This window comes from Mauremys reevesii, linkage group 4 (assembly GCF_016161935.1).
Source record: "Mauremys reevesii isolate NIE-2019 linkage group 4, ASM1616193v1, whole genome shotgun sequence".
Lineage (NCBI taxonomy): Eukaryota > Metazoa > Chordata > Testudines > Geoemydidae > Mauremys > Mauremys reevesii.
Window position 1 is genome coordinate 141,708,831 of NC_052626.1, and position 14,757 is coordinate 141,723,587.

General features: G+C 58.6%; 2 protein-coding genes across 4 annotated transcripts; both read left to right on the plus strand.

Annotated features, from left to right (window-relative positions):
• The first annotated feature begins 259 nt into the window (after positions 1 to 259).
• Positions 260 to 9,906, plus strand: TMX2 (thioredoxin related transmembrane protein 2). The gene is made up of 8 exons (XM_039535419.1): positions 260 to 448; positions 2,533 to 2,593; positions 2,978 to 3,091; positions 6,781 to 6,857; positions 7,052 to 7,158; positions 7,377 to 7,442; positions 7,956 to 8,085; positions 8,560 to 9,906. The coding sequence occupies exons 1-8, from the start codon at positions 260 to 262 to the stop codon at positions 8,716 to 8,718; spliced, it is 903 nt and encodes a 300-aa protein (XP_039391353.1). The 3' UTR covers positions 8,719 to 9,906.
• Positions 9,907 to 10,816: 910 nt separating this feature from the next.
• On the plus strand, positions 10,817 to 14,745 carry SELENOH (selenoprotein H). 3 transcript variants are annotated; one of them, XM_039535427.1, is made up of 5 exons: positions 10,817 to 10,971; positions 11,750 to 11,898; positions 12,236 to 12,381; positions 12,928 to 13,045; positions 14,149 to 14,423. In XM_039535427.1, exons 2-4 carry the CDS (start codon positions 11,756 to 11,758, stop codon positions 13,026 to 13,028), a joined length of 390 nt encoding a protein of 129 aa, XP_039391361.1. In that variant the 5' UTR covers positions 10,817 to 10,971; positions 11,750 to 11,755; the 3' UTR covers positions 13,029 to 13,045; positions 14,149 to 14,423. The 3 variants fall into 3 exon arrangements, with proteins under 3 accessions (XP_039391361.1, XP_039391362.1, XP_039391360.1); XM_039535428.1 differs by lacking the exon at positions 10,817 to 10,971 and adding an exon at positions 10,985 to 11,110 and having other exon boundaries at positions 12,931 to 13,045; positions 14,149 to 14,745; XM_039535426.1 differs by lacking the exon at positions 10,817 to 10,971 and adding an exon at positions 10,985 to 11,110.
• The last annotated feature ends 12 nt before the right edge of the window (positions 14,746 to 14,757 follow it).

Below are 14,757 nucleotides of genomic sequence, written 5' to 3' on the forward strand. Positions count from 1 at the left end.
GACAACCAGGTCTGGCAATCACGTCTTTCCAATTCTCGATATCTGATTGCTCCCTTGCTCTAGCGATCCCGTCTCCGTTGCGATCTCTATATCCAATCGGATGTGTCTGATAGTGAGTGGCAGTGGCTAAGACCAATGAGAATGGAGGTCTCCCATCAGTCCTCGCCCTCATCATGATTGGCGTCGCGGTTGCCCAATAGGAAGTGGTGGTGCGTGCGCGGTTGTCCCCGCGGCGGCTGGCCGGTCGGTGTAGGTGAAGATGGCGGTCCTGGCCCCGCTCTTGGCGCTGTTCTACTCGGTGCCCGGGCTCTGCCGCTGGCTGGCGCGGCCCTACTACCCGCTCTCGGCGCTGCTCTCCGCTGCCTTCCTGCTGGTGCGCAAGCTGCCGCCGCTCTGCCAGGGGCTGCCCACGCAGCGCGAGGACGGGAACCCCTGCGACTTCGACTGGGTGAGTCCCGACCCCCCCTCGGGGACCCCCCCCCGCGACTGGGGGAGTCCCGACCCCCTCGGGGACCCCGCGACTGGGTGAGTCCCGACCCCCTCGGGGACCCCGCGACTGGGGGAGTCCCGACCCCCTCGGGGACCCCGCGACTGGGTGAGTCCTGACCCCTCGGGGACCCCGCGACTGGGTGAGTCCTGACCCCTCGGGGACCCCCGCGACTGGGTGAGTCCTGACCCCCTCGGGGACCTCCCCGCGACTGGGTGAGTCCTGACCCCCTCGGGGACCCCGCGACTGGGTGAGTCCCGACCCCCTCGGGGACCCCCGCGACTGGGTGAGTCCCGACCCCCCCGCGACTGGGTGAGTCCCGACCCCCTCGGGGACCCCCCGCGACTGGGTGAGTCCCGACCCCCCTCGGGGACCCCCGCGACTGGGTGAGTCCCGACCCCCTCGGGGACCCCGCGACTGGGTGAGTCCCGACCCCCTCGGGGACCCCCGCCACTGGGTGAGTCCTGACCCCCTCGGGGACCCCGCCACTGGGTGAGTCCCGACCCCCTCGGGGACCCCGCCACTGGGTGAGTCCCGACCCCCTCGGGGACCCCCGCCACTGGGTGAGTCCCGACCCCTCGGGGACCCCCGCCACTGGGTGAGTCCTGACCCCCTCGGGGACCCTACTACCCGCTCTGGCGCTGCCCCCGCTCACCCCGCCACTGGGTGAGTCCCGACACACACCCCCTGCGACTTTGACTGGGTGAGTCCCAGGGACACCCCCCTCCCCCCTCGGATCCCTGCAACTGGGTGGTGTTCTCCTTTACTCTGGAGGAGGGAGAAGGAAACAGCTCTGCCCCCAGGCGAGGATGCTGGGTTGGGCGTGGTAGCGTTTGGTTTGGTGGGTTCCAATGGGGTGTCGGAGCCCAGCCAGCAGGAGATGGGTCTTCAGGCCCAAGCTGTGGGGGGCTATGGCTTGGAGCACTGAGATAGTCCATCCAGGCAAGTCATTGGACTAGTAGCTGCTGGGGAGATTTTTTTCCAGCCTTGCACCCAAATTCACCCCCTTTTCCCTAGTGATGCGGCTGGTATGGCCTGGGGTCAGGGTCTCCATGCTCATGCTGTGGTGGGACAGCCCAGACTAAGGATTTTCCACTGTACTTTCATCGCCCTCCTCCACATGCATCCCAGTAATGTCCTGATATGGCCTAGGGCAGAGGTCCCCAAACTGTGGAGGAATGTGCAGGGGGGGTGCAGCTGGGGCCTGGGCCAGCCCCAGGAGGGAGTGCCCCCCAGCTCCATCCCTGGCCCCCTAACCCCTCTCTGTGTCCCAGCCTCCTGGAGCTGTGGCATAGACAGACAGACCTAGGGCGGTGGGGACTGCAAGGTAAAAAGTTGTGGAACCGCTGGCCTAGGGTGAGGTGTAATTTCCCTTTCCTTCCTGCAGCGCTTTGTGATTCCATTACTCCTGCACTCAGCTCCCCCACGTGCTGTTGGTATGCCCCAGCTCAGCTTCTGGCTGACTCGCCCCACCTTAGCCAACTCCCAGGGGTGGGCTCAAGTCCTTCATGCAAGGTTCACACCACACCTACTCCCAGTGTTCCCCTGGCAGTTCCCTTTCCTGGGGTGGGGCTGGGGGCAAGGGAGGAGAGTGCAGGCAATGCGGATGGGGGGGGGGCAGGGGAGGGAGACAGTGTAGACAATGGGTTGGCATTCCTGTGCTCCAGCTGAGTATCTGGGAGCTCCCATAGCTACTCACAGGCCCCAGTGGCTTTGCATGGAGATCCATGGGGTGGAGGGGAGTTTCTGCTGCCCCTTGCCGCAGCTGCTGTTGGTCTTAGTGCCAGGCTGAGTCAAGAGCATTTTGGCTGCACAGGACAATCTGTACAACAGACAAGGCTAGAGCCAGCCCCTCTCAGGTACCATGGCCTCTCCATGTTGCATTGGTTCAGTCTGCTATTGCTTGTGGTTGGGATCCCCCTTTCTGTGCCCTGGTGGCTCTGCCTAGCTCTCCCCCCTGTACTTTTATTGGTTCGGTTGGTATCCCCTCCCTGAGCCATGTTAACTCTGCCCCCCCCCCGCGCTCACTCCATCCTTTCTTTCAGCGGGAGGTGGAGATCCTCATGTTCCTCAGCGCCATCGTGATGATGAAGAACCGCAGATCCAGTGAGTCCCCTCCACCCCTCGCTGGAACTATTCTGCAAGCAGGAGATGAGGGGACGGACATTCTGAGGACTGTTCTTAGGCTGGCACGGAGGGCTGGGCAGGCTTCGTCTCCATGTCAGACCCCAGCAAGGATTCTGGTTTGGGAAGCATGGGGGGAGGTCTGGAGGGGGTCTGGCTGAGGAGATCACATGGCAGGATTGGGGAGATCCTCAGGCAGCTCTGTCCCGCAGCGAGTGCGATGAAGTTATGGGGTCAGTGTGTGTTGGCGTCAATCCAGGGGGCAGGTACAGGAGAGGTGGGGGGCAGTTTGTGTTGGACATTTCACATGCACCTCAGCTTCTCCCTAGACCGGGGCTGACCATCACCCCCATCTCTCTCCCCCAGTCACCGTGGATCAGCACCTGGGGAACATCTTCATGTTCAGTAAAGTGGCCAACGTAATCCTCTTCTTCCGGCTGGATGTGCGCATGGGGCTGCTCTACCTGACACTCTGCATAGGTGAGATGCCACCTCGGGGACACGCGGCTGGTTCTGAACAGAATCGAGTCTGTCGCTGTTCCATGGTGCTAGGTGCTGCCTGTGCAGTGAGGGACAGTCCCTGCCTATCTAAGTAGACCAGCCAGACACGATGGGAGAGAGGATTGTTACTGAGACATCGCTGTGCCTACCCAGTTTCTGCATAATCTATACCTATCTCATCGAGCTGGAAGGGACCCTGAAAGGTCATCGAGTCCAGCCCCCTGCCTTCACTAGCAGGACCAAGTGCTGATTTTTGCCCCAGATCCCTAAGTGGCCCCCTCAGGGATTAAACTTACAACCCTGGGTTTAGCAGGCCAATGCTCAAACCACTGAGCTATCCGTCCCCGCATCCACATCTCCGATCCCACACGCCCTATGGTGCTGAGCAGCCAGAGCCAAACAGTCTCATCTCAGATAAGGGGCACGGTCTCTGAGCCTCCTTGCGTATGTCAAGGGTGGGGGTTAAGTGTAGCCTTGACACTGAATGTACCAGCTCTTTAAATGCCGCACCCTTTTAGGCTGGCAAGTCCCTGTCACTTCCCAGGGGAAGGTCTCGGGCTCCCTCTTGCTGCACTGTTTGGCTGGAAGCTGTTCGTGCTCCCCTGTCCCAGAGAGGAGTAACTGCCGAGGCCGCGGTCCCACCTCTGCAATAGGGGCCTGTGTACATCGCTGCTGCTAAAACCATGTTCCTGGCTTGTCGCTCTGGCTGCTTCACCCCCCTCCTTGCATGTCTTCTTGGCTCCCCTTTCCCCAGCACCCCAGGCACACACACCTGGTCTCCCCTTTCAGGGTCCTTCAGAACCTGTCCCCACCCACCTATCCTCTCACAGGCGATCATGGTGTTCCGCCCCCCAGTCAGCCCGTGGTCCCAGCCTTCATCACTTAGCTGTTCCATTTTCAAACAGGCTCCTTCATGCTTTCTCCCCTGCTGCCTCTCCCGCTTGGGAGGAGCCCCCCATCAGCATTCACAGAGCTCCCGCCTCAGGCTTCCCCTTTGCTACGAAACCCACACACAACTTGCCGTAGGCTGGGTGGCTGGTGTGCAGAGACCGCTGCCGACCATGCTGGCTGGTTCTGACTCATTGCTCCCTGCCTCGACCCAGGCCTCGTCTTAGATCACAAGCTCTGTGGGAGAGGGATTGTTGTCTGGTTCTGGGTTTGCACAGCCCCTAGCACAAGGTCCTGGGCCATGACTGGACTGTTAGCACACACATTATACAGTCCGTGTCCCTGTGTGCCTTAGAGTGAAACCCAGCTGTCGTCCCTTGGCTCAGCCCTGCCTTCTGAGATGCACCATCCCTTCCTGTGTGAGTGCATTCAGCCTCTTTCCATCCTGTACTCCTGACTCTGGAACAGCTTGGGGAAATCCCCGGTAATACCCCCAGGGCAGATGCGATGTGCCCAGGTCTCCTGTGGGGGATGGGGGTGAACAATACCCACTTTCTAATGGAGACTCGCGTCAACCTTCACTATGGTGAGCTCCCTCTCCCTCCAGCCTTCCTCTGGGTGAGAACCAGCCCCCTGACCTGCTGGACATGGGGGCCTTTTAGTGACTGCAGGCAGTTGGGAGCCAGGCTGGCTTGGTGGGTTCAGTGCTAGGCTGGGAGCTCTGCCGAGTCGCTTCCCTTTTCAGTACTTTGAGATCTCCGAGTGTTGTTCCCGGCGGGCCCAGCTCTTCCCCGTGCTCTGTGGTGTCCACTCGGACAGCCGTGTTGCCACGCAAACACATTGCTTCCTATCTCGACGTACCACACGTTACACCATTACCCATAAAACAGCCACCTCCCCCCCTGCGTCTCAGCCGCTCTCCCTGCTTTGCCAGGGTGTGAGCTTGTGTGCTAAGCTTTGCCTCAATCATGAGTATTGGAGCCACTGGCAGCCTTGTGCATTTCCACTGCTCCCTAGCCTCCAGCCCTTCAATGTCATCCCTTTGTTCCCCACCTGCTAACGCATGTGTCTCCTGTCTGGCTTAACCACCCGCATTTGGAGAGCTCAGGCTGTAAGGAGGCAGTGTTGCCTACTAGATAGAGCACTGGAGCAGACCTCAGTTCTGTTCCCTGCTCCCCTGCTTGGCGGCTGGCCTGCTGTGGGGCCTTGCACAAGTCACTTCCTTGCTCTGGGCCTTGGTTTCCCTATGTGCACAATGGAGAGACTGCTACTGACTTCCATTGTAAAGTGCTTTGAGATCCACTGATGCAAAGCACTATAGAAAAACAACCTAGTATTATAGAAATGTAGGGCTGGAAGGGTCCTTGAGAAGTCATCAAATCCAGTCCCAGTGCTGAGGCAGGACCATGTAAGCCTAGACCGTCCGTGACAGGTGTTTGACCCATCTGTTCTTAAACACCTCCAGTGATGGTGATGCCACAGCCTCCCTTGGAAGCCAGTTGCATAGCTTACCGATCCTTAGAGTTTGTTTTTTCGTGATAGCTAATCTAAATCTCCCTTGCTGCAAATTAAGCCCATTGCGTCTTGTCCTACCTTCAGTGGACATGGAGAACAGTTGATCCCCATCCTCTTTATAACAACCCTCAGTGTATTTGAAGACTGTTATTAGGTCCCCCACCTCCTCCAGTCATCTTTTCGCAACGTTAAACATGCCCAGTTTCTCAGGTTTTCTAAACCTTTTACCAGTTTTGTTGCTCTCCTCTGGACTTTCTCCAATTTGTCCTTATTCTGAAAATGTGGCACCCAGAACTGGACACAGGACTCCAGCTGCGGTCTCACCAGTGCCAAGCAGAGCAGGACAGTTACCTGCCGTGTCTTACATCTGATACCCTAGTATCACCCCAGAATAAGATTAGCCTTTTGTGCACTGCATCCCATTGTTGGCTCGTGTTCCATTTGTGATCCACTGTAACCCCTAGATCCTTTTCAGCAGTGCTGCCTCCTAGCCAGTTATTCCCCAGTGTGTAGTTGTGCATCCGTTTTTGTTTTTTTTCTCCTTCCTGTGTGTAATACTTGTCTATTGAATTTCACCTTGTTGAATTCAGACCAGTTCTCCAATTTGCCACAGTCATTTTGAATTCTAATCCCGTCCTCCAACATGCTTGCAGTCCCTCCCAGCTTGGTTCCGACTGCAGATTTTATACGCATACGCTCCGCTCCATTTCCAAGGCATTAGTGAGAGTGTTGTGTACGGCGGTACCCAGGACTGACCCCTGCGGGACCCCCCTAGGTAGGCTCTCCCCGTTTGACAGCGAACCATTGATGATCGTTCTTTGAGTGCGCGCTTTCAACCAGCTGGCCACCCACCTTATTACAATTTCATCTAGCCCACATTTCCCTAGTTTGCTTAGGAGAACATCATGTGAGACTGTCAAAAGCCAGATTAAAATCCAGGTGCATCACCTCTATAGCTTCCCCCATCCACTAGGGCAGGAACCCAGCGTGAGATGCTTTAGCTAACCTTCCCGTAAGGCCACCCAGCAAGCAGCCTAGTCCTGGAAACCGAACGTTTGATTTCTATGCCTGCCTGGGCTCCCTGCCCCCTCTCCTCAAATGTGTGTCCAAGCCTCCAAAGTGCAGCCAGTCACAGCAGGCCCAACTCCTCACCTGAGGGTGAGTCTATTTTAAGCCCGGGTTTAGGGTTGATGAGTAAATAGCTGCTGGTGTGGGGGTTTGTACAGGGTGCAGTGACTCATGCTGTGATGTGTGTGTACTTTCAGTGTTCCTGATGACCTGCAAGCCGCCTCTCTACCTGGGCCCAGAGTATATCAAATACTTCAGCGATAAAACCATTGACGTGAGTATCGGCTGCCCCATAGCCCCCAGGCCGCCATTCACACATGGGCAGCTGTGGCTTGGGGACCAGCTTCCGCTGCAGTTGCCGATCTCTGCCCTGACCTGCAGCCCAGGGAGGGGGCGCTGGGCTGGCGGTGTTGGGGCTGTGGTACCTGTGGTCGCAGGTGGGGCATGACCCTTCTGCCTGTGCCGCAGGAGGAACTGGAGCGGGACAAGCGGGTGACCTGGATTGTGGAGTTCTTTGCCAACTGGTCCAATGAATGCCAGTCGTTCGCGCCCATCTACGCTGACCTGTCTCTCAAGTGAGTGGTGCCCAGGCTGTGATTCGGTGAGTAGGGGAGGGGGAACCCCTGTCACCCCCTGGGCTGAGACTGCCCCGGGGGCAGGGAATGGAGCTGACCCAGCTGGGGGTTGTGGGGGAGGATTGAGCCCAGCCACATGCTCTTGCCCCCACGCTCCCCTCCCATGCACTGGGATCTCCCTGCGCTAACTGCCTCTTCTCCCCCCCCCCCCCCCCCAGGTACAACTGCACAGGGCTCAGCTTCGGCAAGGTGGACGTGGGCCGCTACCCTGATGTCAGCACCAGGTGAGCGGGTCCAGACGCCGTGAGTAACTAGCTCAGTCTCATGCCTCCGCAAGGTGGGCAGAAGTGGGCTAGTTCCACTGCCCCACCACTGCCCATCCCGCCCCGGCCGATTCAGCAGCAGCCCAGCCATGAGGATGCTGAAGGTCGTTGCTTCACGCCGGGCGTCTCCTCTCTGCTGGGATCCCCTGGAGGGCTATGGCTGTGTTGGGAACCAGTGGCCCTGGGTAGTCTGCTCCCCGCCTAGCCCTGCTTCAGAGAGGTCCCTCCTTGCTGGCTCCGAGCAGTGGGGATGTTGCTGACCCCCGTGTGCAGCCACCAAGACCGTCCTGTTAGCTTGGATTGAGGTGGGGGTTGTTGCCTGGGAAGCAGAGTCTCCCCCTTTCCTGGGGGGCTGGGACGTGGCTGTGTCTAGGGGCTGGGAAGGAGCAATGCAGAGCCTGAGGAGTGAGTGGGGAGAGGGGTTGGGATCGCTTGGTGCTCCAAGGGGTCACTCCTGTCCGTCCGTCCCCACAGGTACAAAGTGAGCACCTCACCCCTCACCAAGCAGCTGCCCACCCTGATCCTCTTCCAGGGCGGGAAGGAGGTGATGCGCCGGCCGCAGATCGACAAGAAGGGCCGGGCCGTCTCCTGGACCTTCTCCGAGGTGGGATGCATGGGGGCACCCTGTAGGGTGAGGGGCATGTGTAATCCATGGCCCTTCCTGGGCTGCTGCAGGAGCTGTGTAGCGTCAGCTCTGCCTGTTCAATCGGGCTCTTCCCTGAGCATTGGGGCATTGGCTCCGTTGCCCCAGCCATGGGCTGGATAGGGCCATCCTCTGCTGGGTCCTTCCCCTGCTGAGCTCCTGGCCTGGGCCAGTGTTACTGGCTACAGGGCAGAATTCGCCTCTTAACCCATTTCCCACCCACCATCAGGACAATGCCCCCCTGGAGCTCCCTGTTCCCCACTGCAACATGACTCTGGGCAATCTGTACCCAGCCTGCAGGGCATTGAGGGATCCCCTCACCCCGAGCTGCCAGCCGCTGGCCAGACCTATGGTGCTGCCCCCTTCCTCCTGTGTTGCCTGCAGCAGGCCCTGGCAGTGGCAGAGCATGCGCTGAGGTCTGTTTCTGTGCCGCAGGAGAACGTAATCCGGGAGTTCAGCCTGAACGAGCTGTACCAGAAGGCCAAGAAACTGTCGAAGCAGCGAGATGAGGGGCCCAAGGAGCCACTGGAGCAGCAGGATCCCCTGGCGGCCAGCACAGAGCTCCCCAACGGCGAGAGCAAGAAGGACAAATAGACCTGCCTCGTTCCCTGTAGTTGCCACCCCCGCCCTCTCCCGGCAGCTGTTCCATGGTGCCCAGCACAACCTGTCTCGAAGACGGTGCCATGGTGACGAGGGGAGCTGCATCAGGGAGTCACCACCCTCCCCCTGGGGCTTAGCCATGCCCCAGCTCCCCAGTGGGCCATGCTGGACTGTTCATGTCTCTGTGGCATCTTATTTGTTCCTGTTCCTCTCTGGCATCACTGCAAGAACTGGCTGCAGGCTGCGGGGGGGGAGGCAGTGATTGGTCCAGCAGGGGCTGGGGGTAGAATTCCCCTAGGCCTTTGGAGCAGCTGAGTTTGAGGGTGCCCCCTCTCCTGGTTGAATGGAACCAATGGGGGTGTGGGTGGGGAGTATTGACTTGGGGTGGGGGGTGTATTGCTGATGGGCCTAACCACTTCTTCCTGGAAGATAGTCTCTCCTCTCCCGCTTTCTGTGTGGGGGTAAGGAGGTGCATGGGACTCCTCCCCGCCGTATGGTGCATGGGGGGGGGGGGGGTAGGTCAGGTCCCCGTTCTCCCCCAGGGCTCGCTTGGGAGGGCTGTTGGCTAACCCAGTGGCTGGGCGGGAGGAGCTGGAGAGTATGTGCCGCTCTGGGGGCGGCAGAGCAGCCTGAGCATGTAACTCTCATCCCAGCCTGGGGCTGGTGGGAACTGGAATCTGCTGCTCTGGAGGACTCCTGGCCAGTGCCTGACTTCTGCCCCTTCCCCGCTGAGGAGCCTGACCTCTACTAGTTTCCTTTCCCTTCCTTCCAGCTGGTCTTGGTTTAACTCTTCAAGTGCCAAAAGTCAGCTCGTGGGGCAAGGAGGGCAGGTGGTGGTGCCAGGCTGAGCGTAGCACCTGGTCTCCTTGCGAGCTGGAGGGGGGGAAGTGACTGGATGGCCCTAGAAGGGCTCCCTGTTTCTGTGCCTGCAGCTGCCTGGGGCACCACCCTTCCTGAATCACAGCCAGGGGCTCTTCATGCCAGCCCTGAAGAGGAGAGGAATTTGTGGTGGCTGAGCAGCTGGGGCTCCTAGGACAAACACTCCATGCTTCTGTTAATCATCTCTTCCTGTGCCAGTGTCTGTAATAAACCAAGCTAAGAATGAACCCTCCCTTCCCATTTTGCTGTGTCCTGGCTCCTGGGAAAGGGTGGATATTCACTGAGCCATTGCTGGTCTCAGCAGACCAGCCCTGGCTCCAGGGAGCTGCCTCCAGCTGCAGGTGAGCTGTGGTGGTAGCTGCAGCCCACTTAAAGAATATGTTCTAGAGTTCCTATCCTGGGGGGTTAGCCCTGCTCTGATCTCAGTGCCTGGGGGTGGGAGGAAGGGAGTGTTGGGGCTAGGCTGCAAACTGGTCTGAAAGGTCTGCATCAGGACTCTCTGGCTGGTACGGTGGGAGGGCTGTACTGGCAGCTCAGTGCTGAGAACCACCAGCGGGGGTGACAGGCCAATGCTGCCTGTTCCTACAAGTCAGGTCCAATACACCTGGAAGGCCCCAGTGCCCCCTGCTGCTCACAGGCGCTTAATGGCCGCTGGGAGGAAGCTTGCATGGCCGCAGCATGTGCCTGCATGCTACTGTGAAGAAACTTACGCTGCTGGAGATGGCAGGGCAGCACTGAGGGTTCTACTGGACGCTGCTGTAAGGAAGCTGATGTTCCTTGGGTCCTGGTGGGGTACTGCTGTGGAGACGCTCGCAGCGCTGAGCTCCCTGTGGGGCACTGCTGTGGAGACGCTCGCAGCGCTGAGCTCCCTGTGGGGCACTGCTGTAAGGAAGCTTGCAGCACCAAGGTCCCTGCAGGACACTTGCAGCCCTGCTTGCTCAGGTTGCTGGAGTCCCAGCTGAGCCCTTGGGATCTGCCCTGTGATGTAAGGTGACTAGACAGCAAGTGTGAAAAAATGGGATGGTGGTGAGGAGTAATAGGAGCCTATATAATACAACACCCCAAATATCAGGCCTGTCCCTATAAAGTCGGGACCGCTGGTCACGCCACTGTGCGGGGAAACTCAGCTGGGCCCAGACCTGTCGCAGTAACCCAGGTTGAGCTCTGATTGGCTGCAAAGAAGCCTCATTAATATTCAGAACGTTGTGTAACAAAGTCGGGCAGGAACCATCCTGCAGAAAGGCGGGGGGGAGGCTGTGCGGTAAAAGCCGCTGCACGTGTTTTCATTACAACGCTGCCCTGGCGGGAGCCTGAAAGCGGCTCCGATCACGCTCAGCTGCACCGGGGGCAAAGGCCGGGCTGGCTCAGGTGATGCCTTTCCCCACCTTTATTTCCCCGTCCCCCCTCTGTGGTGCCACATGGTTGGGAGCAGGGAAATTTCCTGCGGCCGGCTGGTCCGCGTGGCTGCGCCGGGCTTCCCCGTTGGGCCCTCGCTGGGGAGGAGGCGGTAGGTTGTGGGGCTGTCTCTGGGCAGGGCCTGTGTCTGTGCTGCCCTCCGTGGGGCTGGTGTATGGGCCTGGGGGCTCCGCTGCTGGGGGAGGGGCTGCTCCGCCGGGACCCCCAGCGCTGGGATGCTCAGGAGCGAAACGCTGCTGGTACCCAGTGCAGGAAGTGGGGGCTTTACCCACGCCGCGCTGATAGCGCGCCTCGAGCCTGCCCTGTAATCCCAGCGGTGCCCCCGTCCATCTAGTCCCCCGCCTCTTTCGCTTTGTTGGTGCTCCTCCATCCTGCCCTGCAAACATGCTGGTGCCCGTTGCCCCTGCCCTGTATTATCTCCCCCACCCGCCCTTGCTGTTCTGGTCCTCTTGCCCCCCTGCCTCTTGGTTTTCATTGTCCCTTGAAAGTCTCTCCACTTCCTGCCACGCTCTCAGTGATTTCTGTACCTGGGTGGAAGGGGCCTGTGGTCCTGCCTCTGAGGGTAGAAGGCACCACTGTGATTATGTATCCCGACCCCCCTCTGAATAACCCAGGCCAGAGAACTTCCCTGGATTAACTCCTGTTTGAGCCAGAGCAGATCTGTTCCAAAACCAGCCCATTGAAAACTACCCAGAGATACCTGGTAAGGAGCTCTTGTTTATTCTCCCAGAGCACGATGGCCCCCAAAGCGAGGAAGAGGAAGGCAAAGGCTGTGAACTCTGAGGACCTGAAGGCGAATGGCGGTGCCAATACGCTGCCAAAGAGGTCACGGGTTGAGGGACGTCAGGGCCCGGGACCACGTGTGGTTATTGAGCATTGGTGAGTACTGGCCAGTGCAAGAGAGTGGGTGTTTTTTAAGCCCCAGCAGGCTCATGTCCTTGTGGAAGGCACCAGGAATGCTCAGGTGGTGGATGGGTGCCAGTAGCTGGCAGGAGGGGGCCTGTCTGTGGAGAGGAAAGGGAGGATTACCTTGGGGGGGAATCAGTCTGACACACCTCCAGAGGGGGAGCAGGCACTGGATTGGGGGATGTGGTCATGGATCAGGCAGGGCTCTGCTGGGAGCGTGGCACTGCTCGACGTGGGGGGCCTCTGCAGGAGGCCTGCTAGCAGGATCCCCAGCCCTGCTGACCCCCATCACCCCCTGCCTCCCCCGCAGTAAGAGCTGACGAGTCTACGGGCGCAACGCCGATGCCGTGAGCCAGGCGCTGCGCCGCACCGTCGCCAACGTGGTGGTGGAGATCAACCCTGAGACACCACGCAGGAACAGCTTTGAGGTGTCCCTGGTGAAGGAGGATGGAAGTAGTAAGTGCTGCCGTTTCTGTAGAGCAGTGCTCAGTCAGGGTGCAATGATTGGGGGGGCAGGGCAGGGCAGTGCCTGGGTGACTGCACACTGGGGTAGGGATGCTCACACGCTGCTTCGTGAGATTCCCCAATTTGGGACAGGCTGACATGGTGAGCTCCTCATGCAGTGAGCTACTTCATGATTAGGTTCCCAAATGCATATGTTGCATCCCTTCCTCCCACCCTGTTCAGAGCTCTGGGGGGCAGATATTGTGCCTCACTAGGTGCCTGTGCCATGCGGGCCCAATTCTAGTTGTGGTGGGGAGGGTCTGTGCAGCTCCTGGTACATTGCGGGGGCCCTGAACTTGGTCAGTGGGGGTCTATGCAGCACCTGGTATATTGGGGGGGCCCTGAACTCACTTGGGGGTGTGTCTGTGCAGCACCTAGCACAGTTGGGGCCCCTGATCTCGCTCAGTGGGGGGGGGGGGTCTCTAGGGTCTACTGCAATACAAACCAATGGGTAGCATCCCACACATAACCACCCCTGCCTTGTTGTTGGGGTTTCAGCAGTGGAGCTATGGAGCGGCATTAAGAAAGGGCCACCTCGCAAGCTCAAGTTCCCTGAGCCACAGAAGGTGGCTGACATGCTGAAGAGCAGCTTGGGCTAAAGCAGAGCTGCACAGAGGTGAGTTATTCCTGCTCCAAGACTGGCCCAGCAGAAGGGCTGGCTGCTGTAAATCAGAGGGAGGAGGGGAGAAGTGACTGTAACTAGTATGGTTGAGATCTGTGTGTCTGTCTGACTCCAGCACAAACCCCCTCAGCTTGCGCTTTAATTGCCAGCACCACCTGGGCTCCACAAGTCAAGCTGGGCTCTTTCCTTCTCCTGTACCATGGCAAGTCATAAAGGTCTTGCAGAGCAAACTACACTCTGAACTACCTGTGCTACCTCCTTGCCCTCGCGTCAGGGCCAGCACATGATGCATGAGGAGGAATAGAGCTTGTGCTCCCAAGCAGTGGTGTCTCTGCAGGGCTAATGGGAGCTGAAGCACACGGTTGTCACTAAAGACAGCAGATCTGACTCCATGCACCTGGGGTCGCTTCTGCACCCGTGTCTAATCCAATACCTGCTATGGGGCATGGTTGCCTTAACTGGACATGCTGAACTTGTCAGCAGGCTAGTGCTAGGGATGCGAGAACGTGGCTGTTGTTGGAGCCTCGGCCTATTCCAAGCCCAGAACACCTAGAGAGTAAAACCTAGTCCAGGCTGTGTTGGCTATTCCTGTGAGGGGAAAGTGTCTCCTTTCCTGGCATTGGAAGCAGGGCTGGATCCATCAAAAATGCCCTGTGGTGGGGAGGAGGAAGCAGGTACCTGTAAGTAGAGAGGGCATGGCTGGTGCTTCAGCACCATGCTCTGTATTCCAGCTGCTGAGCAGAATCCCCATCCACCTCATCCAGACCCTGCATGGTCTCTCCCTCATGGTGGGAGCCCTTTATCGGGGGGGCTAAGGTAATATGAGTGTATCACAACACACCTGAGAATCCAAGTGCTGGGCTCGTACACTGGCCTCTGGCCCATCCTTCCTCCCAAGGAGCTGTCACCCCTTAAGTCAGCAGGTTTGTCACTGGCTTAAGGGTGACCTCAGTGTGGCAACTACCTCTAGCCAACAAGGCTAATGCAGGTCAGTGTTTTGGGCCCAAATGACTGGATGCTTAGTGCAGGAGTGAGGGGGCTGCATGTCATTTCCTGTGTGAACAGCCAAGGCTGACACCTCTTTCTCATCCCGGCAGCTGGGTCTAGGACCCATCCATTCCTTGTGTGGACCGGAGCATCCATGATGAGGCATGATGAAGTGGGGTAGGTGCCAATGGCCAAACCTCAGTCATGTCTCTGATGCTGCAGCTCTTCCCATGGGGAGCGGTGGGCCAGATGATGCCACTCTGTCCTTCGCTTCTGCTCTGCTCCTACAACCATCCTCTGGCCTTCCTTAGCAGATGATCTTTCACTGGTTTGTGGTTAGACTTTTTTTTGTAATAAAGCTTCTAAAAAAACTTATTTGTAAGTGGCAGTAAGGTGGGGCAATGGCTCAGAGGTCACGCTGCAGGCTGGTCAGCTGGACTGCACCTTCTCCTCCTCCCACTATGTTGCACAGCTTGCAGCCATCAGTGGAGACCCCACTCAAGGACATGCTCTTGCATTCAGTTAGGAGTCTTGCCAGGTGTCCTGCTCCCTGCAGGAGGGAGGAAATAGCTCCTGGCAGCTTGCACTGCACGGCTAGGAAAGCAGGGTGGTGCAGTCCATGTAACGGCAAATGCAGCAGAACAAACAAGAGGCAAATACAACAAACTCTTTATTTCAAACAAGCCCCACCCTCTCCTTGCTATCACCTGTCTTGTCTA

Coding starts and splice junctions, on each gene's coding strand:
- TMX2 (XM_039535419.1), top strand. CDS start 260: ATGGCGGTCCTGGCCCCGCTCTTGGCGCTGTTCTACTCGGTGCCCGGG. Junction 7,443..7,955: donor TACCCTGATGTCAGCACCAG/GTGAGCGGGTCC, acceptor CCGTCCCCACAG/GTACAAAGTGAGCACCTCAC. Junction 8,086..8,559: donor TCTCCTGGACCTTCTCCGAG/GTGGGATGCATG, acceptor TCTGTGCCGCAG/GAGAACGTAATCCGGGAGTT.